This window comes from Lepisma saccharinum, chromosome 27 (genome assembly GCF_977018435.1).
Source record: "Lepisma saccharinum chromosome 27, izLepSacc3.1, whole genome shotgun sequence".
Lineage (NCBI taxonomy): Eukaryota > Metazoa > Arthropoda > Insecta > Zygentoma > Lepismatidae > Lepisma > Lepisma saccharinum.
In genome coordinates, this window is record NC_139255.1 from 39,606,957 (window position 1) to 39,631,787 (window position 24,831).

At 36.5% G+C, this 24,831-nt stretch overlaps 1 protein-coding gene across 2 annotated transcripts in view; it reads right to left on the reverse strand.

Moving 5' to 3' along the window:
- The window catches only part of LOC145980386 (uncharacterized), a 117,616-nt gene that overhangs the window by 26,941 nt on the left and 65,844 nt on the right, over positions 1-24,831 (reverse strand). Inside the window, exons 5-10 of one of the 2 annotated variants that reach the window (XM_083113452.1) lie at positions 23,170-23,319; positions 22,306-22,401; positions 16,800-16,925; positions 11,384-11,535; positions 3,302-3,400; positions 1,169-1,290 (exon numbers count right to left, since the gene is read on the reverse strand). In XM_083113452.1, coding sequence (XP_082969578.1) covers positions 1,169-1,290; positions 3,302-3,400; positions 11,384-11,535; positions 16,800-16,925; positions 22,306-22,401; positions 23,170-23,319 — 745 coding nt within the window. The remainder of the gene's footprint in view (positions 1-1,168; positions 1,291-3,301; positions 3,401-11,383; positions 11,536-16,799; positions 16,926-22,305; positions 22,402-23,169; positions 23,320-24,831) is intronic. The other variant, XM_083113453.1, reaches the window with a different exon arrangement.

Here is a 24,831-nt window from a genome sequence, read left to right on the forward strand (position 1 = left end):
GAAAATCTGGTGTGAATCTCTCTCCCATTATTCATATTACAGTGGTGCCGTAATTTCGGATTCCCAAATTTTACATTTTCCTGCATTTTAAGTTTTTTCACCTTGGTCTTTCTCAAAAATATAAAATCCAAGTTCCTCAACTTTACAAACATTCTGTGGCATAGTGTTGGGTAAAAAATATTCTCCTAATTTTCTCTAAAGTATTTGGTAACCATTTTTAAATAGTGTGCAAAACATATGATAGCACTATCTTGCCACTCTAGAACTTCTGTCCCCCTACTGGCTGTTCCATGGGTCAAAATATGAATAAGAAGGTAACAAATCTGGAGGGCATCTGACTGCCATGAAGGAGACCCGGGTTTGATTTCTGGGGTGGGTGATCTAAGTTCAGAATTTTTCCCGGCCTCGTCCTCACATGAAGTGGCTCTGCGGTTCATCCAGCCTCAAATCAACAGGTACTTTGGGGGGGGGGGGTGTAAAGGCGGGCTTTAAACTTTGAGTTAATTCTTGGGGGTCCGTGAGGGCGAGTGAGCTCTGGAGGGGTCCGCAGTCTAGGAAAGTTCAAGAACCGCTGGTATAGTGTAGTTAGGCCTATGCCCTTTAAATACACCATAATAAACATGTATTTTTGCTACAAACAGAGTTTTCACTTTCTACTGTTCTTTTAGGTTATTTCAGTTAATCCGGACTTTCGTTAAACCAGTCAACTTATCCCCCCCATTAATCTGGATTAACGAGGTTTAACTGTACATGTAATTTGACTTCAAAGTCCAGCTTTTAATGCAAAACTAACACAAACATTTTAAGTGTTCGAATTTTGCACAGTTTCAAGAATAATCAGACTCTGCAAAATTGTCGCACGGGATTTTTAAGGAGTCCATGAAATACCAAAATACTGGAGAAGTATCGGATGGTATCGGTAAATAAATTATGGCTGATACTTTCTACCAATACCACTGGTATCAGTCGATACCTACCAATGCTGATGCATCTGTATCGGCTCAGCCCTATTTACAAGGCAGACACAACCAAACCATTATTCAAGGCAAGTTCTATAACAATCAGTAACAGAAAGACACAAAATAATGCTCTATTCTTCACATGTAGTTCCACAATGAAAACAGTACATATGCTACAATCTGTAACAGTGACAAAAAGAGGTACTCACCATCTGCTTGGGCAGATGCATTGGATGTGCCTGGCTTCTCATCTCGGGGTTCAACTGAAGAGGACTCCAATTCCAACTTTTTCAAAATTTTCTTTGGATTTAATATCCATAGTTGTTCTGGGCTGGAAAAGGGAAACGAAAATACGTGTTAACATCATTTGCTCATTCTACACAATACACAAATTATAAAAGGTTCACATTACAGAGTAATGTACAGATAACGGTGTTTCAGAAGTCCCCCAACACTAACTTCGTACGCTTACAACAGTGATTTTCGAACTTCACGAGACTCATGCCTAGTAAATTCAAGTCGATGCCCCAATCCTAATAATTATGCTCGTAAATACCTTTCTAACTTTTATATTGTATCTGTTAATATGGACCCTTGAAATTAAATATTAAGAAGTATAAGTATGGTATAATCGTAATGAGTAATAGTCTGATTATGTCTAGGCTTCATAAGGTTTAAATTAGTTGTCTACCACCGGTTTTAATGAAATCTTGTAATTCTCAGACCAAAATCATTAAATTAATTTGGTGTCTTGATTTTCATTGGCATGTTGCACCTTGAACGCAGAAACTTTCAATTACTGTATTGCCCCAAATATAAGCAGCATCCTAAAATTTGAAGGAGTGAAAAAAAAAAAAATGGTACCCAAATATAAGCCGAGGGAAGAAAATAAAAACCGGTAAACATTTTGTGTAGATCCACTTCCGTAGAAATGAATACCTGTACGTATAAGCTTAGAGAAGAACAAACACAATCTTAATAAAATCAAAAAGTATCTTATCACTATGGCTAGGATTTTTATGACCTAAAAATCACCAAAATATGCAAAACAAAATATGCTCTTATGACCTAACATTTTACAAAAGCACTATAATTTGAAAAATATGCCCTTATAAATATTTTCACATATGTGCTATTTTTAGTTAACTTTATGGCCCTGAGTTGCAATGCACAATGAATACTTTCTCTAAATTTTCAAATAAAAATGAAAAAGATTTTGCTGCAGTAAAAAAAAAAAACTCTCGGGTAAACATGAGAGTAAGAACGAATTCAATAATGACTGTATATTTCTTGAAATTGCAAAAATATGCTGAATATGACTGAAAATCCATCAAAATATGCTCTATCACGCAGAAATAGCCAAATATACCAAAATATGCCCTTAAAAAGCACCTTAATTTAATTACTTTCTTCATAATATGAATTTCTATATGTTTAGGGAACACATCACTCTTACCACAAAAAATATGAAATATGAAAATCCTAGCCCTAGTTATTAAGAATGCAGACAATTTTTACAATTTCCAGTTAGAAACAACAATGCTATTGTTGGATAACATTATGATATCTACAATGTGGCCAGTTTCTACAATGCTATTGTTGCATTATCCTTATTTCAAATGAAAAATCAGCACATTTTTAACAGCATATGATTTGACAAAATGTCACTTTTTTTTAAGGTCTCGAATATAAGATGCATCCAAATTTTTCACAATTGAAATTTGGATAAAATGTGCAGCTTATATTCGGACCAATACAGTAATTATAATTGGGAAATTGATAACTATATTATTACAATCATAAAACTGATAACTATATTAGTAATTTGATTTGAATAATGGTTGGAAAAGAACTATTTCAGGAGAACCTCTTGCAACCCAGTGAAATGATGTCAGGGGTTGAGAAACACTGGCTTATAACAGGATAACTGGGGGAGATTTACACAAGATTTTCTGGTACAGTTGATTTGCCAGTTCAATCCACACAAGAATAAGAAGTTAGTCAATATGTTCAAAATTAAATTCTAAATATTACAAGCTTCTAAATATTTTAGTTACCAGTGTTAAATGCTGGGGAAATGCAGACAAAGTTTAATTTCAAAATGGCCAATCAATAATACAGTTGGAATAGTGAAATTAGGAAGAAGTATAACTAAAACATTGGATTTCAGATAAGCATTTTAATAAATATAATAAAAACCATTCACTGTTACATATTATATTTAGATATATATCTATATATTTGAAAAATGTGTCAGGTTCCAAACTCAGTACATTGATTCAAGTAAATAGAAATTTGTATTAACTTATGTCTAGTAGAGATTACAATGTTTAAAAACTCACCTCATACAGTTCCAAAGCACGCACGGAAACCACAATGCGACTCCGATTTCAACAACCCTGAACACAATGTCATGCCAATTACGACTGTACAGGGGAACCCTAGAAATAAAGGAAAGAACAAGAATGAAATATTCAACAGAAGCCTTTAAGGAAATTAGGCAAGAGTCAGAATATCATCTGACTCTATGAACATGTGAGTTTAAGAAGAGTAAATTAAAACTTCATGATTCATGTGAATTTAATGAGAGACTAGACTATTGCAAAACAAATTACAACCTACTTCCTGTATAGATACTTTCTTAACCTTTTAACATAAAATCCCGAGTATATTCGGGTTTTTAATTCCCATGAAAATATAATATCCCGAGTATATTCGGGGTAACTTCTTTTTATCCGTACACATTTTAAAAGGACGATTATACTCGTTTTTCTATGTTTCTGCATGTTTCCGCTAGATAGTGCTGTTGAAGTTGTTGTTTACTTGTTTTTCCAGTGGATGTCACTAATAGTGCTGTTTAAGTTTTATTCTCTTTGCCTTTCCGGTAGATTTCACTAATCTCCTTCTTTTGACGTTTATTTTCGTCTACGGCGTACGTGTGAAAAAGTCAGTTAGGGTGCCTTTGTTTTCTTCACTGTTTCTTGGCGGTATTCTTCCTTTGTGAAAATGGAGAGTGGAGAAGAGCTTGATATTGAGTTTAGTGGTTCAGATAGCTCCGAAGGAAGTTCAGAAGAAAGTGATGTGTAGGGGCATGCATATTTCGTTTTTGACGAAAAAACAAAATTTGAAAAAACACATTGTAGTGTTAATTTTTCATGTTTTTGAAAGGTGTGAGATGCATTTTGTGACCATGTTTTGTCACGAAATAATGCGAAATGAACTGCAAAAAGCGAAATTAACTCTTAAACACAAAATTTACCATTTATATACCGACGCGACACTTTCTGAAGTCTGAAGTATCCTGTGAGTTATGCAAGTCCCGGAAAATTGATTAATTCTGCTGTTAATATTGGAGAAGCAAAAATGGACTCCTTTACACAGAAATAAACTTAATACTCTTATAACTACATAAATGTGCTATTAGAAGTGAAATGTTAATTCTGTGGAATAAGTGTAGTTTTAAATCAAATTTAGGATTATATTCACAATTTTAAAACCAAAATGTCTTTTTATATACCACTTTTCATCCAATTTTTCACCGCTATAACACCGCTATTTCATTTTATTTACCGCTTTTGAACCCGAAATTCACTCAGTTTTTGTACCGAAATTTTGCTTTTTTATTTACCAAAAATATGTGCCTCTAGTGATGTGTCAGATTCATCGGAAACTGACTTTGCAAGTGCCAGACAGTGGTTGGTGGTTAGTGTTTCAGTGCTATTTTGTGTTTATTTTGATTATTAAAATAACTTATCTTGATTTTTTAACAAGTTCTATTTGTAATATTTTACTCATTGATAGCACGAGTATACTCGGGATTTTATTTTAGGGGCTTTTCAGACGCAATGTATCTCATTGTTGAGTTGTCAACAATCAACATTATTATAACCATTTATCATGTTAACTGATTATTTCAACCGAGTAATAAAAAAATTACATTAAAATCGAAACAATTTTTCTTTAAAAATCTGTATGTTAAGAGGTTAAATTGTACTGCTCTCTGAAGGTAATACCCTACACATAAGAAATGCTGCACAATTCTTGGTCATTTTCATTCCCTACTGTGCAAATGCATAATCGTTTCCTTCCAGTCCATACAAATCAGTATAAAACAATAAAGAGAGCAATTACACATTATATAAAAAAGTCTTCCAGGTTTCAACATAAAATGAAGTTGCAACAACTTTGAAAAGTTACATGTTATGTCTTGGCGCATTATTAGACACCAGATTTTAAAGGGAAAAGAATTCCTCTAAAATTGCCAAAAAAAAAAAATGGGGAAAGGACTAGTTTTCTTGTACTCCACTAAAAACACTATTTTAAATGAAAGTGCAATATATACCATTCATATATAAAAAGGGATACATTAAATTTCATATTAATGTATCCGTTTTTATTAGGGATGGGACCGATTAATCGGTACTCTATCGGTATAGGCCGATATAGGCATATCAGTGTATCGGTAAAATTTCCAATTATTTTACCAATCTGATATATCAATAAATATCTGATAAATTAGTGCAAAATTCTGCCATTTTGTTGTAATTTTTATGGATAATCTCCATGCCCTAATTTCTAAAAAAGTAAATGTCTAAATATGCAACTTCTCATGCACTGCAGCCACATTGAAACAATTTATTAAGGAGGTCAATGAACCTTTCAGGTTCTTTAAGGACCACTTCTAATTTTATATCAAATCGGTAGAATATCGGTTATCGGTATCGGCCAAAATTTCTTATCGGCCCATCCCTACTTTTTATATATGTATATATTGTGCTCTCATTTAAATTTAGTGGAGTGCAAAAATAAACTACAGTCCTTTTCAATTTCCTTTCCTTGAAGGTAAAGTACAGCAAATAATCTTACCATCCGTTTCGATGAAATCTTCCTTGAAACAACTTACCGCAATTCCATAGCTTGCTGGCACTTTTACCTGGCTTCACCATTTCACTGATGCTCAATACTGTCGTCACTGTCACACAGTAAAGTTAAAACTATTCTATAAAACTTCACAACAAAAGACTAAATCTAGCAGATAAGTACACTTTCAACTCAACAGGCGTACCGCTTACAATGTTACTGGTTAAGCCCAGATCGCATTGTTGCAACAATTGCATCAACGTGCTCCCTACATTCATGAAGGTAAGGTAGAAGGTGCTTGTTCTTTCTTTCCTCTAAGCTGCACCAAATAGACAATTGTTGAATGTTTTGTTTAGGAAAAATTACAATCGTACAAAATATTTGATATCTTGTCAATAAAGGGACAAAGGAAGATTTTTTTTAAAAAGGTAAAAAGGAAATGTAGGCAAAAACACTAGTCAATTAAGGGACCAGTAAGAAAATGTATTTAAAAAAGGGAGAAAAGAGAATGTTGGTTGAAAAAGAGAAAGGAAAATCAAAACAGCGTAATCTTGTTGGTGGAAGATAATTGAAGGCCCAGGGGGAAAAACGATGAATGTCGATTTTTCGCCCATTTTGAGATCGCAGCGCCTTCTGATAGCTCAGAAGCTGTACTATAAGAATGTGAACGGCCTTGGTTGGGAAAATGGTGATAAGTGCCTGAAAAACACATTCAAACATACGGGGCAAGGGGGAAAAACGATGGAAGTCCGAGCGTCAGGGGAAGAACGATGAGTGTTTTCTGTTAAATAATATGTGCCTCACTGAAACGGGCTAGCGCTACGGGAAGGTTATTCCAGTCGTTCGTTGTTCGTGTGTTGAATCGTGCAGTGTTGTGATCAGTTCTATTGTGTACTATTTGTGACGAACATGAATGTTTGCTTAATATTTGTTGAGGTATTAAGATTTTTAAATGTTTGTTATTTCAAATTATATGCAAAATGTCACAGACAACTTTAATTATATTGGTACAGTTGATGTTGGAACTTGTATATATGTTTAGAAATACATCATAATCGGTTCGCATTGACATCACGTTCCCATCTCAACAGAGGAAGTGACTCGTATGTACAAGTCGCAAAAAGCTGTGGTTGAAGCTGCCATCAATGACTCTGAAAAATCAAAAAGAGAAACAGAACTTTCAAGACTGGAAGCAGAACACTAACTTCATTTACTGAAAGCTCAGAAGTTTTATTCCCTCAAGAAGTTATACAAAAAGAAGAGTAGAAAGGATGACACCATGGCTGCAGTTACCATGGATGTTCAGAAAAATTTACCGACCCCCAACATTAGCACCAATGATGTGTATTATAAACATCTGTTGAGCTTCTACAGCTTCAATATTCACATCTTTTCCTCTGGTGATTCAGTTTTCTTCACGTACGACGAGACCATTGCTCATAAAGGGTCAGATGATGTGTGCTCTATGGTCGACAGTTTTGTGCACAACTTTTTGCCGGAAAAAGTTCGTCGCGTGGTCATCTTTTGTGATTCTTGTGCCGGCCAGAACAAAAACTATACTGTCATTCGATACCTCCACCATCTCGTGACAGAAAAACGTCGTTTCAATGCCAACAACATGTTTTTTTCCAATCAGGTGCCACTCCTACTTAGAGTGCGATAAAAACACGAGCTACATAAATCAACAGTCCTAAGTTGAGTTGCCGGACGAATGAAGAGATGTAATAAGGAACAGCAGACACAAACCAACGCCATTTCCTGTGGTAAACAGCACGAAGGAGCTCGTCAAGACGTGGACTGAGTTCTTGAAGCCAATTTTCCTGCCAAAATGTCCATTTCCTACCAGGCCAGTGCGTTGATTGGAGATACGAGCTGAAAACCCTACCAAATTTTCTACCGCAATACCTATCTTGGCACTTACTTGCACGCTGATGTCATGTGGCGACCACCGAAGAGAGGAAAGAACATAGGGACCTCTACTTCACCTAGAACCATTTTGAGTAACCTGTACGATGGACCGCTGCCCATTCCTTTGCCCAAGTACATGGATCACCAGGATTTGAAGCGATTTTTCACCAACCCAGAGCCTCAACAGTTTTACGAGACCATGCTAACCACCAACGCTATGATAGAAAATGATGAGGATCTCTATGTTGACTATGTGGACTACTTAGTTGATGATCAGGTATAGTTTGTGAGTTACCCCCAAGACTGATCCAACTTTTTTCATTTTGATGATAGTTTGATAAATAACAAACATCACTCTTTTTAATGTTGTACTGTTACTCCCATTTTGTCTTTGTTCATTAGTGCACACCTGCAATGTAGAATTAAAACCACATTTTTCAGCATAATTTTGCTTATTACTCTTTTTTGGTTTCCTCTGATTCTCCAGCAACATTTTCCTATGTTTACTACATCTGTGGGAGTAAAAAGATACTTAAAAATAATTATTTTGGCATATAATGGCGTATTTATGAATATAAATACTTGTTTTTCATTTCCTGGCAAATAGTCTCGAATGAACATTCATTGTTTTTCCCCCTTCCCCTTCAATTATAAACACTGTTGTTCCATGATTCATGTTGAAAATTAAAAAAAGGAATTCGCTTTAAAATCCATTCTATACTCATTACTTTCAATTCTTTAGCATCTCAAATTGCAAATGGTTGGTCAATCTCTCCCATATTTTTCCACAGTGTTCACAATAATCCATTTTGTGCTACTAAATACAGACTAGATATAGTGTGGAAACTGTACATTGTTGCTTATTGATAAAATTTAACAATCTCTATATGTCTGTCTATACAGGGTGGTGCAAAATTCCGTTTACAACGCTTGGGAGGTGATTCGACAAGTAAAAACAAGGAAAAAATGCCATGTGAAAAAATGTCGAAATCGGCACCGTTTTCGAGTGACAGGCGTGCGAAAATCGCCTCACACCATGTTTATAGCACAATAACTCAAGAAGGAAGAAAGATATCAATGTCGGAATAAAATAATACAAACAAAATCGTACCTGACGAATACAATGGTGCAGCAATTGAGGCCCAGTGTAAATTGCGCAAGGGGACTCTCAAAGAAAGTGGGGAATCCCCTGATGGAAAATACAGGAAATTTACTACTATTTTCTACATAATGTTGAGATCGGAATGTAGGCAGTAAAAAATTACGACGTATGTCCACATGTCCAACTACTGCTGGGACACCGTCCCACACTCGGGAAATAGGAAAATAACTGCAAATTTCCTGTTGTACACGGTTCACATTGCGGTACGAAGAAGAAAAGAAACCAATTTGTCGCATGTCCCACTACTGCTGGGACACAATTCCAAATGGAAAAAATACGAGAAAACACCAAAAAAACGTTTTCAATACCTTAATGTTGACACACTACTTTGAAGTACAAAAAACAAAAGTTAAACAATGGCCACATGTCGTCAGGCTGTACATACTACAAGAGAGCTCCAGAAAGAAAGTGGGTAATCCTCGAAGGAATGAAGAAGGAGAATGGCGAGAAAACGCACACAATGGCATGTAACATTTCCGGACACAGCACATCTTGAAGGGATTCCACTGAGAAGCGCACAACCTCCGCACATGCAGATCGATGGTATGAAGTACAGCGATCTCCAGCATCTTCACTCGCACCTTTCACTAAAGGACACTATGCTATGCTGTTAGGGGCTCACAAAGACCGGTATACTCAGAGACTTTGTTGAAAAAGTCCGCCATTGACTTGAAGACAAAGATGGCATCGGCGAAGCACTGATTGTCTGGTAAGCGAAAATACCTTTGGCCTGTCAACAATTGTCCCAGCAGCGGCACTTACACGAGCAACGAGATCCTCAGCACTTTCCACATGGGTTCCATACACGAGCCTTTTCATTTCTCCCCACACAGAGAAATCCAGTGGTATGAGGTCGGGGGAACGAGGTGGCCACGGTAAAGGTCCACCCTTGCCAATCCAACGATCGCCGTAAATATCGTTGAGTAAGGCCCTGGCTCCCCGGTCGAATTGTGCGGGGGCGCCGCGGGGTGAAACCAGATACGTTGTCTGCCTGCCAGTGGCACGTTTACCAAAAGTTCAGGTAATACGTCATGTAGAAACACCCGATTATTCCCAACACACAAAGTAGAGGGCAAAATGTACGGGCCTATCAAGTGGTCACCTACTAAGCAACACCACACATTCACTGCGAACCTATGTTGATGATGGCGCACAATGATTGCATTCGGATTGTCCATATCCCAGACGTGGCTGTTGTGGCTATTGAACATGCCGTCTCTGGTGAACATTGCGTCATCGGTCCACAAAACTCTTGTTGGGAAATCTGTAATGGCAAGAGTTTGTTGCACGTACCATTGGCAGAAATCCATGCGTAGGGGAAAGTCCGTGGGCAGTATGTAGTGCACCTTATGCAATTGGTATGGGTGCAATCCCTCCTCCTGAATAACGCGGAACATATTGCTATGGTGGGATTGTTGCATACGAGCAATGACACGTGTGCTGGTGTCAGGACGGTCTCGTATCGCGTCCAACACGTCCTCTTCAAATTGCACAGTGCGCACAGTGCGGGGTCTTCCACAATCCCACCTACGGGGTAGTAGAGATCCAGTTTCACGCAGTCGAGCATCAAGTCTTTGAAAGAGTGCATGTGCTGGTAACCGCCTATTGGGAAAACGTTCGTGATACGAACGCCATGCTTCATATTCCTTGAAGCAATTCAACCACACACACACGCCAGACTAAACCCTACGCTGCGACACGCAGAACAGACAGGAAGAACAACGGTCGACTACACTCTCTACGTAGTATCCACCAACACTAATACGTAACAGGTGACCTACACTCCCACAGCGCCTCTAGTGGGGCTTTCTGTATCAATTAGCTGAAATCAATCTCAGCGTAATCTGACGGCATAGCGTCATTTTCGGGTGAATTTCCTATTTCCCGAGTGTGGGACGGTGTCCCAGCAGTAGTAGGACATGTGGACATACGTCGTCATTTTTACTGCCTACATTCCGATCTCAACATTATGTAGAAAATAGTAGTAAATTTCCTGTATTTTCCATCAGGGGATTCCCCACTTTCTTTGAGAGTCTCCTTGCGCAATTTACACTGAGCCTCAATTGCTGCACCATTGTATTCATCAGGCACGACTTTCTTTGTATTCTCTTAATCCGACATTGATATCTTTCTTCCTTCTTGAGTTATTGTGCTATAAACATGGTGTGAGGAGATTTTCGCACGCCTGTCACTCGAAAACGGTGCCGATTTCGACATTTTTTCACATGGCATTTTTTCCTTGTTTTTACTTGTCGAATCACCTCCCAAGCGTTGTAAACGGAATTTTGCACCACCCTGTATAGACATATATAAATGAGCAAATACATCACATGCAACTTTCATAGTGGTGCAATGTCATTTTTATAGTGAAACCTTAAAACTCTTTATACAGTGTGTATTTGCTATCTAAATTGGTTTATACGGACTTGTACTGACTGGAGGAAAACAATTATACATTACACAAACAAAATAATAAAATAGAAAGAGAACTTACTTCTTTTTCCAAAATTCACTTAAAGTTTCACTGAAGAGAAACCCAACGATAATTATAAGCATGAATGCTTGAGAAAGCAATCCAAGTCTTGACTGATGCAGCTGTGAAGTGTCAACTCTCTTAGGAGGTCCATCTGCAAAAGCACCCCTCAACTAAAGAAGGGAGAAGAAAACAGCTGTTAAACACATTATAATGTTTCCATCCAGCATTGGACTCAAGAATGGAAATGTGGCATCCTTTCGCTTCTTTTAATTTAATTAAATGAATCTGGAAACAAATTAGCATCACTCCTGCAATATCCGACATACGACATCGTATTTGTATAAAGATCATTCATCAGGAATTTTATTATTTGATGATGCATTTTAAAGTGGTTAAAGCTAAATGTATCATTTTCTAGTTGATGCATCTTCAAAATGTACTCTTGCCTGACCAAAACAACCAGCAGTAGCCGATCATCAGTATTCATGATTGGTGGCCCAAAATCAAAATTCAAGTAAGAGATTTTGTTTGGTGCTATGCATATAGTTACCAATGCCTGTTATTACAAACTCTTAACTTTAAGAATTCACTACAAAAACTACAAATAATTGTCACTGTATTGGTGCTGAGAAACAAAGTAATTGTTCTTTTCACACGATCTGCATCTGCATTTAATTTTAGTTGACCAATCAATTTGAATCTTTATAAAAAAAAATGTGGATGGAATGAGGGATGACCAGAAGGGTTAGTATAAAAACTGAGGACGACATAACAAATATTCACCAGACACTGGAACTGATAAATTTTCCAGTGACTGGTGAGAGTTTCCTAAACACTGTTGATTCATTTTAATAAAATTGATTGCTCATCCAATAAGCACCTCCAGTTTTCTGTTGAGACTTAATAGGGATAGGGATATACACTAGAGCTGAGACAGTACCAATATGCTGATATCAGATCCAGAATGTTGGATTTTTATCGCAGGTACCAAATGATGCTTTTCAGGTATCTTTCAGAGTCCACAAAATGCCCCGATTGATTGAATTCATTTATTTTACTTCATGTTTCTGCCATTTCTGGCTAATTACAAAGATGAGGATGAAAATTGACAAGAAAACAAATATGGATGACATACAACACAAGTTCCACAGAGAATTATCCTGGGCATGGGTCCAAATGTCAGAGCTTTGTTAGTCTGCAAATCCAGGGTGTACTACATGGAAGTGTGGTTGATATTTATATGTAATACCTGGACCCCTCACACCGCATGTGGCATTTTTGTGGAGTATTATATATCCTGTAAATTACGCAAAACACATAATTTTGTAATACTAGCAAAAGTGGAGCTGAGAATTAAATGGCAGCAATTTTCATTTTGGATTATCTTGTATGTGAACCTGTGAGTAATTTAAACTTACAGTACATCGTTATAATGGAATAGTTACATAATTTCTTTATGTATTCTGAAGAACGTTAAATTGTTTAACCAAGTTTAAGTACTGGTACCACTGGGAATTTAAATTATTACAATTTTCAGGTATCGGTGGGAGTATCGGTATCGGCTCAGCCCTAGTATAAAGGTGACAGTGGTATTAGCTCAGCCCTAATATAAGCACTACAACAAACATTCACTGTAAGTAATGGTAACATGGACTGTGATTACACACACTTTTAGAAAGCATTAGTGAGACAACTGTGCATAATGATCTTATCCCTGCTGCTTCTTCAAAATACAGTGTGTCCCCCATGAGACTCCAACATTTTCAAAGTTTATTTCTTTTTCATTTCAGATAATACTGTTGTGATTCCAATAGGAGCAGAAGCAGAAACTCAAAAACTTTATGTGGTAATGTTGTAGTTCATGCTAGAACCGCAGTGGCGCTACAACAATAAATTGTTTCTAAAATGGTGATTCCAAATGAGCATGCATAGGTTGTGTGGTGGTATTTGATTTGGTGGCTAAACATGCATCCATGTTTAATTTTTCTTTATTTTCAACATCGCACCCTCAAGATAATCCTGGCACCACCGCTGGAACCCAGCATCCAGGAAGAGGTTGTAGAAAATGTGTGGAGATCGTTCGATCCACTGCAAGTAGACCGATTTTGAGAGTTACACTGAAAACTTTGTGAGTTACATTATCATTTTCATGTATAGAAATGAGGATATAAAAATTTCCCTTTCCACTATATTTGTTTCAAATGTTGGGAGTCTCACGGTGGACACCCTGTATAATATGGAGAGAAGAAGGTAAAATAAATTGTTATGCTTTTTCCAAGTAAAGGAATGTTTCCTTTTACATTTCTATCCCTCCCCTTTTCTTCCAAACCGGACAGGTAATTATGATTGAAATGGTGTTACTGGTGTTTATGCTTTGATCAAGTCGCTAATTATGCATGTAGAAGCAAAATCAAAAACTAGCTCCTAAGATTTCTACTTTTCTTAACATGCTAAATTACTCTCATGCTGTTATCCAAATTTCAAAACAATCTGTGAACTACAATGCTTACCTTTGTATCTTCAACAATTTTGCCTTAAGAGTTGTAAATCCTTTAAGAGTATTACCAGAAGCAATTTCAAGTAAAATGCTTTGAATACTTGAATAAAGTGTATGTACACACACACACTTGTAACATTCAATATAAAAACAGAAAAAAGTTTGCCGTTTTATTTTAAATCCATTATATTTACTTGGAGTTAAAGGGGTTGAACACTTAAATGGTTCTATAAGCACAGTGAGACACAAATATGTCCTAAATAATTCCCATGGTGATCCAAAAAGGACTTTACAACTTTGAAAGCATATAGAAATTTATTCAGATAACTTACAGAGTCGGTTGAGGTGCCACTGCAAAGAAAAACACATCAAGTTTGTCATAACATTCATGTTGGGTCGATGTGGCTACAATTTGTAATGCAGCATATAGCCCACCTGAAGTTGATTTCATTCCAGACTTTCACCAGTAAGTCAGGTGTCACTTCTGCAGCTGAAACGTTAATTCGAAGTCTCAGCTCAGCAAGATCAGCAGGTAAAGGTGGTACAAACACCCGATTTTAATGAAACCCCACAAGAAAAAATCTGGGGAGCAAGGTGGCCATGCAACCAGTCTCAACGAAGGTTTCGTGGCAAGAGTAAATTGCAGACCTACTAGGAGGCACCTTATGATACTCCTTACAAAACTTACGTTGCACTGCTGTTGCTGATTGCATCTCGTGAAACCAAAACACACAGTGAAGCACATTCTGCACCAGAAAAAATAGCTATTTTCAAGAACAATGTTGACAGTGCTACTGGTGGGTGAGTTCGGGACTAATGAACTACGGGAGTCAAAACTTGATGTGTTTTGCTTTGCAATGGCACGTCAACCAACTCTGTAAGTTATCTGAATAAATTTCTATATGCTTTCAAAGTTGTAAAGTCCTCATTTATCTTAATTTCCATTGCTATTCTGCCAAGTTTTGTTAATCATGGCAACAACTATGACATAATGGTTATGAAATGGACATAAAAGAGGCTCATAAAGGAAAACTATTGTGCAAAGGCCAGGTCCAAAATGGACTGCCAATCAGGCAGCTAACCAACTTACCATGAAAGCTTTCATACGTGACAACTCGTATGTGAAATATAATGCAATTGTCAGCATCACTAGTAACAATCTGAATATCTTAAGCAGTGCAATTCTACTTAATGCATAAGGACATGCTCCGTTCAGTATGTTGCGATAGAAGCTATCTTTTGCAAGAAATTTTGTACATCACACCAACATGGCAGTGCATGAATGAGATGTGATTACACAAATGAAATTCAGGTCTTCGTTCAAGGAGTGAACATTTTTATAAAACTTATTGACAACTACCACAATGATTCTAAAAGGTGTAATTAATCATATGTTAAACAGACGTACAGGATTTTTTTTTTAAATTCATTGTCATACATCATACTGCCTACCACTACTATTATTTGAGTGAACTGTTTGACTATTACCTACACTTCTTAAGCAGCAACCATTTTGCACGTTTATCTATAAAAGTCTTAAAATCATGGAGTACAATAGGAAAAAAATTATTCAGAAAAACACACTGCTTTTCATCTTGCCAAGGTTTCAAAATTAACAAGAAGACAGTACCAGATATAAGTAATATCAATGTTAAAAAAAGGGTAATGTATTTAGTGTGACCCCTCATACATACAGAGAGGATATTCTAGAGGGGTATCAGTCAGTAAAGTGACTGCACTAAAAATATAGACAATTAGAAGTGCTTACCAGAAAGAATTGCGAAAATGAAAATAAGATGAGAGCTTGGTGTTGAAAGAGGTAAAATAATAAAGTGAAAAGCAGCTTCTACATATACTATCAGAGTAACACATGTCCATGATATTACAGTATCCTTAGAGGCATGCATATTTCGTTTTTGTTGAAAACACGAAATGTGAAATAACACATTGTAATTTTAATTTTTCATGTTTCTGAAAGGTGTGAGGTGCATTTTCCTACCCGTTTTGTCGCAAAATGATGCGAAATGAACTGCAAAATGCGAAAGAAAACTCTTAAACACGAAAAATACCGTTTATATACAGACGCGACACTTTCTGAAGTCGGAATTATCCTGTGAGTTATGCAATTCATGGAAAATTGATTAATTCTGCTGCAAACATTTGAGAAGAAAAAAATGGACCCCTTTATACAGGAATAAACTTAATATTCTGGTAATGATTTAATGTGCTATTAGAAGGGATATGTTTATTTTGTGTAATAGTGCAGTTTTTAAATCAAATTTTGGATTATATTCACGTTTTTAAAACCAAAATGTAATTTTATATTCCTCTTTATCACCGCAATAACAGCAAAATTTCATTTTATTTACCGCTTCTGAAATTTTGCTTTTTTTATTTACAAAAATATGTGCCTCTAAGTATCCTACTTAATGAATAATTTAAATTAACAATGAACAGTAATAAATATTTATCTTGGATTAAAGCACACCTGTGAGAAGGAAGGATGCCCTGGCAGAACTTACATAACATAATTCTTTTCGTGATGTGGTAAGATATTGACACACATGAAATGTACTTATGTATCCACATAATGGTTTACTTTATTCAATTAATGACACCATCCTCCTCGAAACTTGATACCTAAAAGTTCCAAATTGGATGATGACAGTGGTCACTGAAATTAATCAAATCAAATAAACCGTTATGTGTAGTACATTCTGTGTGTATATTAATTCATGTTCAATGTTAGAAACTTTGACAACTTTTTAATTCGTAGAAGATCTGAATTCTATGAAAGCTTCCGAGGTAAAGCCGTGATTTTGCACGCATGCAGGATGATATATCTAATACATTATACAGAGCATTTTACTTGAAAGCTGTGTGTGCAATATGAAAACCACGTGGGTAGATAAAATTGAAAAAAAAATAACTACATGCCTCTTGCTCAACAAGCTTGGTAACTGCAGGATCAGTTTCAGTTTCTCGTTCATCACATGGGGTGCGATTGTGTGTTGCTATAGCCGTCACAGTCGTTTCATGATCGCACAAAAAACCTCCTCGTACCTGTCGGAAATTTCAACATGGAAATTCTGTCCTGAGTATTTGCAAATCCAAAAATGTATTTTACAATAAACAAAGGACATATACATGTTAGGAAATAGAATTTACTTACAATCAGGCTTCATCTCCTGCACAAGTAATTGAAATGCAAAATGCACTTTATGTTTAAACACACAAATACATGCAAAATATATCATTACTGCAAGCTAAACACATTATGTTAAAATGCTGAATGCATTCAAATTGCAATATGAATTTAGTTAACGCTCATACTAGCCAAGCTATGAAAAAAATACACGGTATGTAGCTACACACAAGCTATGTAGGATACTTCTACAAATACACACACGAATTTTAATAAATCATCCTACTCAAGTACGTTAACAAACAAGCATTCACAACACACATAGGAATTACAATAATTAAGTTGTATGTAAAAATCATGGATGCAGAACAAATTAAGAAGGAAATAGTAGAGGTATTATTCACAACTACATGCACTTCTAAATTGCAGACTTGCATTTCTATTGGGCATATTGTAAACACAAATTGAGCAGCAAACTGGCATTACATATTCAAGAAATTCTAAGCTTCTGGCTAGATCTCACCAACACCTCAAGTAACACAAGATACCTGATGTTAAGGGATCTTGAACAGAATTTATATTCTACTCATCAAACATCAATATTTACGAACAGCTAGTTCTGTTTGAACGTAAACTTCAACTGTGCAGTCAGGAGAAAAATGGGACTTATTTAAAAACACCCTGAAATATCTACAACTTATATTCTACCTTGGAGAGAAAAAATAGTTCACCTTGTATTGCCACTTATTTTTTTTACTACCTTGCGTCCATTTCGATCTGCAGCCGAGAGATCGGGAGAAGCGTGGCGGGTGGCACTGACGGAGATGCCGACATTTGCGGCCTGAAATGCCAACTTATTTTTATGGACATATGCAGACATTTATATAAATATTGCAAAACGAGCACTAACCTGTGTTATAAGAGTATGGTTTTAATTTTAGTAGCTTAGTGACTGTATGTGCCGATGATTTTGACACGCCCACCTCTTGTGAAACACGGCGTAGAGGTTTGTTTGGAGAACGTTCTAACGCTGCACCAATATCATCGAGTTTTGATTCGGTTAGAATGTGTCGTTTTTGCTTAGGTGTTTTAAAATTTAACGATACAGTTTCTCGTAATTTAAGGACAAGATATCTAACCGTATCTCTGTGTGGAGTTGAAACGCATGGGAATTTCTGTACAAATTACCTACACACGTCTCTACACGAGTTTGTTTTCACGTAGGTACGTGTCATACATAAAAAATCTTTGTTCTAACGTGAATCTTGCGGCTGGCATTCCAATCGTCTCACTGACACGTCACACATACACACTACAATAACACAAACAAGTAACTGCAAGTAACCAAGAATAACACTCTTGCGCACAGTACGAAATTAACATGCTCTTGGTTTACATTGCTCGCCACTATATTTACAACTCTGTCTTCATCTAGTCGCGAAGGAACAAAAAACTCGAGCTCGGATATTTCGGATTGCGAGGAAGCTCACGAAAACCATTCACTTTTATCGGTTTCGTCTGCAGTGTAATCCTGATACAGTGTTGCACCTTCGAAACCTCCAAACGATTCCCATCGCCACAAAACTCTTTCAAGGATATAAACTTAAGCAGGACGTTACTGATCAAAACCATGATTAAAATGCTTTTTTATCTGTGGCTCTTAACATCATTTCTATAGCGTATTTATTTGTGTATATAAGAGCAGAACTTGGATGAATTACAGAAGAACTTTTGCATGTTATAACACAGGTTAGTGATCGTTTTGCAATATTTATATAAATGTCTGCATATGTCTATAAAAATAAGCGGGCATTACAGGCCGCAAATGTCGGCTTCTCCCGATCTCTTGGCTGCAGATCGAAATGGACGCACGGTATTACTTGCATAAATTACAGGGATTTTGGGCATGTGCTTTAATGATTCTATATTATCCCGGGATATCACAATGTTCCAAGCATTGTAATGATCCTTTTCAGGTTAGATGAAGCAACTGCGTTACTTTATCCTCTGTCTTTTTCATTTGTTGACCTCTGTGGACTTTTTGTTAAAGTCTAAATCTACATCTATCTTTAAAAAAGAATCCTTCAGTCATTATCATTACATTCATTTTTACATTAATTTATAGATATATTTTTAAAATCAACATTCTTACAGTTTCAGCAGTTTTATTAACTGCATGTGGAAATACACTGCTCAAAATAATTAGGGGATCAGGCAAAAATAAGTAGGGGAACAGACCAGATATGTTGTCAGCGCCTGTACGAGCTACAATCAGCTGCTAAAGCCCCATAAACGAAAGTTCCAGTGCCTTAAACATGATGTAATCTTTGCACTGGAGATATCAAAGGGTAGAGTGGAGGAGTGTATGCGTGCTGGTGTTGTATGCTAGTCGTCTCTGGTTAGCGATACAGTTCAGTTGGGGGAGGCAAAGGTTCAGGTGAGAAAGGCAATGCCACACCAATGTGATTTACCGGAAGTTATGGCTTGGAGAGCCATAGGAAGGATAGAAGCTGGGCAGTCACAATGCCAGGTAGCACACACCATTGGAGTGTCGCAAAGTGTAATTTCCAGACTATGGAATCGTTTTGAAACGACAGGAATTATTCGCAGAAGACAAGGCCAAGGTCGTCCACCACCAACAACATCGAGGGAAGACCGTTAACTCTTAATCACAGCCCGTCGGAACAGGAGGCAGAATGCAACACTACTGCAATGTGCTTGGCAAACAGCAACGGAATGCAGAGTGTCATCGCAAACTGTCCGGAATCGTCTTCATGAAAGTGGCCTCTATGCACGTAGGTCCATGGTGTGTGTTCCATTAACGTTACAACATCGTAGAGTCCGTAGAAACTGGGCAGAGGAACATCGTGGTTGGGGACATGCCGAATGGAGGTCTGTTCTGTTCTCTGATGAGTCGCGATTCAGTGTGGAACCTGACAATCAACGTGTTCTCATCTGGAAGGAATGCGGAACACGAAACAACCCAGCTTTTGTGAACGAACGCTCCCGATATGGTGGCGGTGGACTGATGGTGTGGGCAGGAATCACTATTGGTGGACATTCGGACCTGCACATCATCCGCGATGGCACCTTGACAGCTCGAAGGTATAGATACGAGATCCTCCGACCTTATATCGTGCCTTATGCTGGTGCCATTGGTGATTCTTTCTGTTTCATGGATGATAATCCTCGTCCACACCGAGCTGGGTTGGTGGACGACATGTTGGACAAGTAGGGTATCGAGTGTCCACCCTGGCCAGCTTGCTCTCCAAACTTAAATCCAATCGAGCACATCTGGGATGCACTAGGCCGACAAGTTGCAGCTCGATCAGCACCTCCCACAACTCGTGCAGGGCTGGAAATTGCCCTTCTGGCAGAGTAGTGACTTATCCCCAACAGCTCATTGACCAGCTCATTGATTCCATGCCACGCAGGTGTGCAGCAATATTGGCCGTTAGGGGAAACATACACCGTACTAGAGGAGAGTTGCTGTAGTGTTTGTGTCTGTTTTTGTGCTTTTTTGTGTGCTGTCCTACTGATGCTCTAATTGTCATATCACGTCACATGTCATTAATGTCATTAACATTAGGTATCATGGCAGCATATCTTGCTGTAACTAATCTCAGAATGAAATAAAGGATATGGTATTAGTATGCCTACATGAGCTTTGATATCTGGTATGATACCCTACTTATTTCTGCCTGATCCCCTAATTATTTTGAGCAGTGTATGTCTCTGTGGATTGTCACAATGTAAAATTTTCATCCTTTAATAGCTTTTTAAAAATAGAACATGTTTGGTTTAAACAAATTACTGAAATTAAAAGACTTTCTCCTGAATGTAGAATTACACAATGCACACAAATAAGACACAATGGGAAAATAAAACTGTAATAGTGCCTGAAGAAGGTGCCTACAATCCGAACAGAAAAGATACAATTTATCCATTTTAATAATGACATGAAAAAATACAACTTTCATTCACAGAAGCGAATAAAAAACAATTCCAAACTCTTTAATTAGCATGAAATGTTTGTATGTAGTCAGTATAATAGCATGCACACATTAAGGCCAATCTACTCACAGTTCGCCAATAATGTTGTTGCATGATGCATGCATATATGATCTGTTATAGCGGTTATCAATATTCTGTAAGACACTTCCCTGTTAGGTAACTAAAGCTCATGAGAAGATAATACATAAAATGCAAATTCTAACCTATCTTTTTAAAAACACATAATTTGCTCATGTAGCATACAAATCTGCTCTGTTCACTTAGAATTAAACTATGTTGAGGCAGAAACGTTTATGCTTCCAGCATAAAAAACTCTGCATGACTCAAAAACCATCAAGTTCTGTGCAAAAGTGCATCTTGCTTTGTCCCCAGCTACAAAACTTGCCTCCTGATTGTGGGGGAGATACATACTTAAGCTATCTCAGAGCAAGATTTAGGATAGAACAGCTGTCAACTGGTCCCTAAATACATGAAAGCCAATCAATGCATGTTTTCCAGTCTACATGCATCAAAAGTTCTATTATTATATTTTCTTCTTTGAAAAGGAGAATGAGTAGGGACATGCATATTTTGTTTTTGACGAAAACACAAAATGTAAAATAACACATTCTAATTACAATGTTTCTGAAAGGTGCGAGGTGCATCTTCCTACCCTGTTTTGTCATGAAATGATGCGAAATGAACTGTAAAATGCGAAATAGACTCTTAAACACGAAATTTAGAGTTTACTTACAGACACGACACTTTCTGAAGTTTGAATTATCCTGTGAGTTATGCAATTCACGGAAAATTGATTAATTCTGCTGTAATTATTTGAGAAGCAAGAATTGACCCCACAAATACTTAAATAAATAAATGAAGTTAATACTCTTGTAACTACATAAATGTCCCATTAGAAGGGTTGTTCTCTTTGTAATAAGTGCAGTTTCAAAATCAAATTTTGGATAATGTTCACAATTTTAAAACTAAAATGTCATTTTATATACAGCTTTTGATCCATTCTTTCACCGCTATAACACGAAAATTTTATTTTATTTACCACTTTTGAACTCATAATTGACTGTTTTTGTAGATTTTTTTTTCCAAAAAAAAATATGTGCCTCTAAGTATGAGGTACATACATTATGCAAATCAGAAGATATGTGCAATTGCTTGCAAATAATTGTAAAATTATTTTACACATGTGTGGGGAAAGGCAGAATTTATATTGTGCAATTTCAGTTCTCCGGTGATATTCACTGTCCACAAGTAATTCACAAGAATAAAAAAAGTTGTTTCCTTTACCTTAAAATAAACTTCAACTCCATAAATCAGGAAAAACACCACCACAATGAAGATCAAAACTGCATAACATCCATTGAAAACATGAGTGTAGAAGCTCTGGAAAGAAAATGAAAGAAAGGGATAACTATAGTAACTTACACTTGAAGAACTTTCTGTAAAAACAAATCTAGCATTTATAAACTCACACTGTAAACTATAGTTCTGAAAATCATTAAAATCACCACTGACTGAAAATTTATCTATATTAAATTTATCTTTTCAACTCGCAAGGGGAGTATTTCTCAAATATCCCTCCAGTCAATTGAAATTAACAGCTTATTGAATGTAACATATTGAATGATTTTGTATGATCATAATCAGTTACGTTAGACTGAGTGTTCACCACAATATTACACATTGATTTACATCACCAATCTCAAATCTGTTTAAATAAATCATGTCTATCACAATTCCCAATCCTGGAACTTGATGATTTTAAATCAAAAGATTTTACAATTTTTCAAGATTGAAACTACATGTTAACAGAACAGATTGCATGTTTATCATTATACTGCATCAACTTCAACATAAAATGACAAAAGGAGAGAAAACAATTGTCACAAAAATACAAAAATTTAAAACTTTTGACATTAACACACTTCACATCTTTGACTATGATTTTGAATTTTTCTTATATGTAGCTATATATAACTCAGAAATTGTTTCTCAACCGATTTAATCAGGTTCTTAAAAAGAGAGCTTTAAAGAGCTAGTGCATTTACCATTATGGTGAACTGAAATTACTCGTAACATATATGTATCTGAGAATAAAGCATACTTGACTTTCAGAAATAAAAAATAAACACATTCATATTCTCTACATACCTTCTCCTCCACACTTGTGTTGGCAACCTGTATTGTTATGAATTCTGCCAGCAACAATGAATACGTAATGATATTAAAGGTAAGAAATCCTAAAAAGGACTTGGACAAAAACTGGGGCTTTTCACAACGGATATCTCGGAGATGAAAAACCTGGAACAAATAAGAAAGAAACATTACACTTAGACAATATATTGTGAAATATATCACAGTGCAAAAAAAATTCAACCTTTCCTTTTTGTACCATCTTAAGAGCAACTGCTAAGTACATAGAACTAATCTCCCTCCTTTCTTTGTCTCTACATCTATTATGTACAAATATCTTTATAAAAGTTTATTCCAGTACCATTAAACTGAGTGGGATTTCCTAACATGTGTAAACAAGATGATACAATCAATGAATAGAATTGTCTACAAAATTTCAGTACCGGAGAATACCTCACACCTGTAATTAGTCCACACATGTTCAGTTCAGGAAAGACAATAATACAAGTCATATTTACAATTCTATTTCTGCTATTAGTATGCAAATTAATTGGGCATTATCAATTGTCTAGATTTTAACTATTCTAATGCTACATTTCAAGAGAGGACCTTTTCTCTTATTTTTGGGTGAATAAATTACTTTTCATTGATGATGGGGATTCAACCGATGACGGACACGTGATTTGCTACAAATATGAAAAATAAAATTGAGTGCTTAATCTTAAGGTGTTCATGTTCCAAGTTACTTCTAAGTCCCCCTTATGCTCAGATCAGAACAGCCTACAGTTTAAATTGGGATCTGACCCAAGGTTCCTTGAATCATAGTAGTCCTCCCTGCCTGAAACAGTCCCTTCATTACTTCAACCCCCGAGGTCACAGAATTCATCACGGAAATACTTGCCTTCCTGTGCCAGCTGTTCTATATGGAAGAGCATTGGAGGCATAGGCGTGTGCAGACCCTCTGATTAAGGGGGAGGCAAAAGACATGATGAAATTTCAGTCGGGAAAGAAAAACCTTATTTTATCTCATGTTTTAGTTTCATTGCATTGATGAATATATGTATGTGTGTATATATTATATATAATGCAGCAACATAGAGGCACCATAACGAATAAATAAATTGTCTCTGAAATGTGCCATGCTCCTTTTACTCCAAAGAATTGTGTTCATGCATTTAAGGCAAAACTGTTTAGCTGCAAGAGTCTGAAGTACTTGAACTTCTACCTCTAGCAATTTACAATGTATTACAGAAAACAAAACAATTGCGAGCGAAGCAAGCAAGAAACATTTTACATCCAAATTTTTGCAAACTGAAAAAAATATTGATTTAATATGGCACAAAAATTTTTATGGTGCGCCATGGAATTTTTTTTTACATTTTTTTTTTCATTTAGATCGTTCCGTGCCCAGGGCCAACTACCACCACCCCCTAGCTACGGCTCTGAACCTGACAATATTGTAAGAAAAGCAGATAAGCGAGCAAGAAAATTTTATGAAATGTACGAGGGGCGTACTATAATGATTTAAACTTTTTTTTTTTTTTTTTTCAGGTCCCATGTTTCACCATTCGAGAAGTGAGGACTGGCATATGAAGCTACGAGTCTAGTCTACCGACTGCAGGCAGCAGTGCCCAAAAAGGATTCCCGGTGTTCACACATGCCAGTCCTCACTTCTCGAAT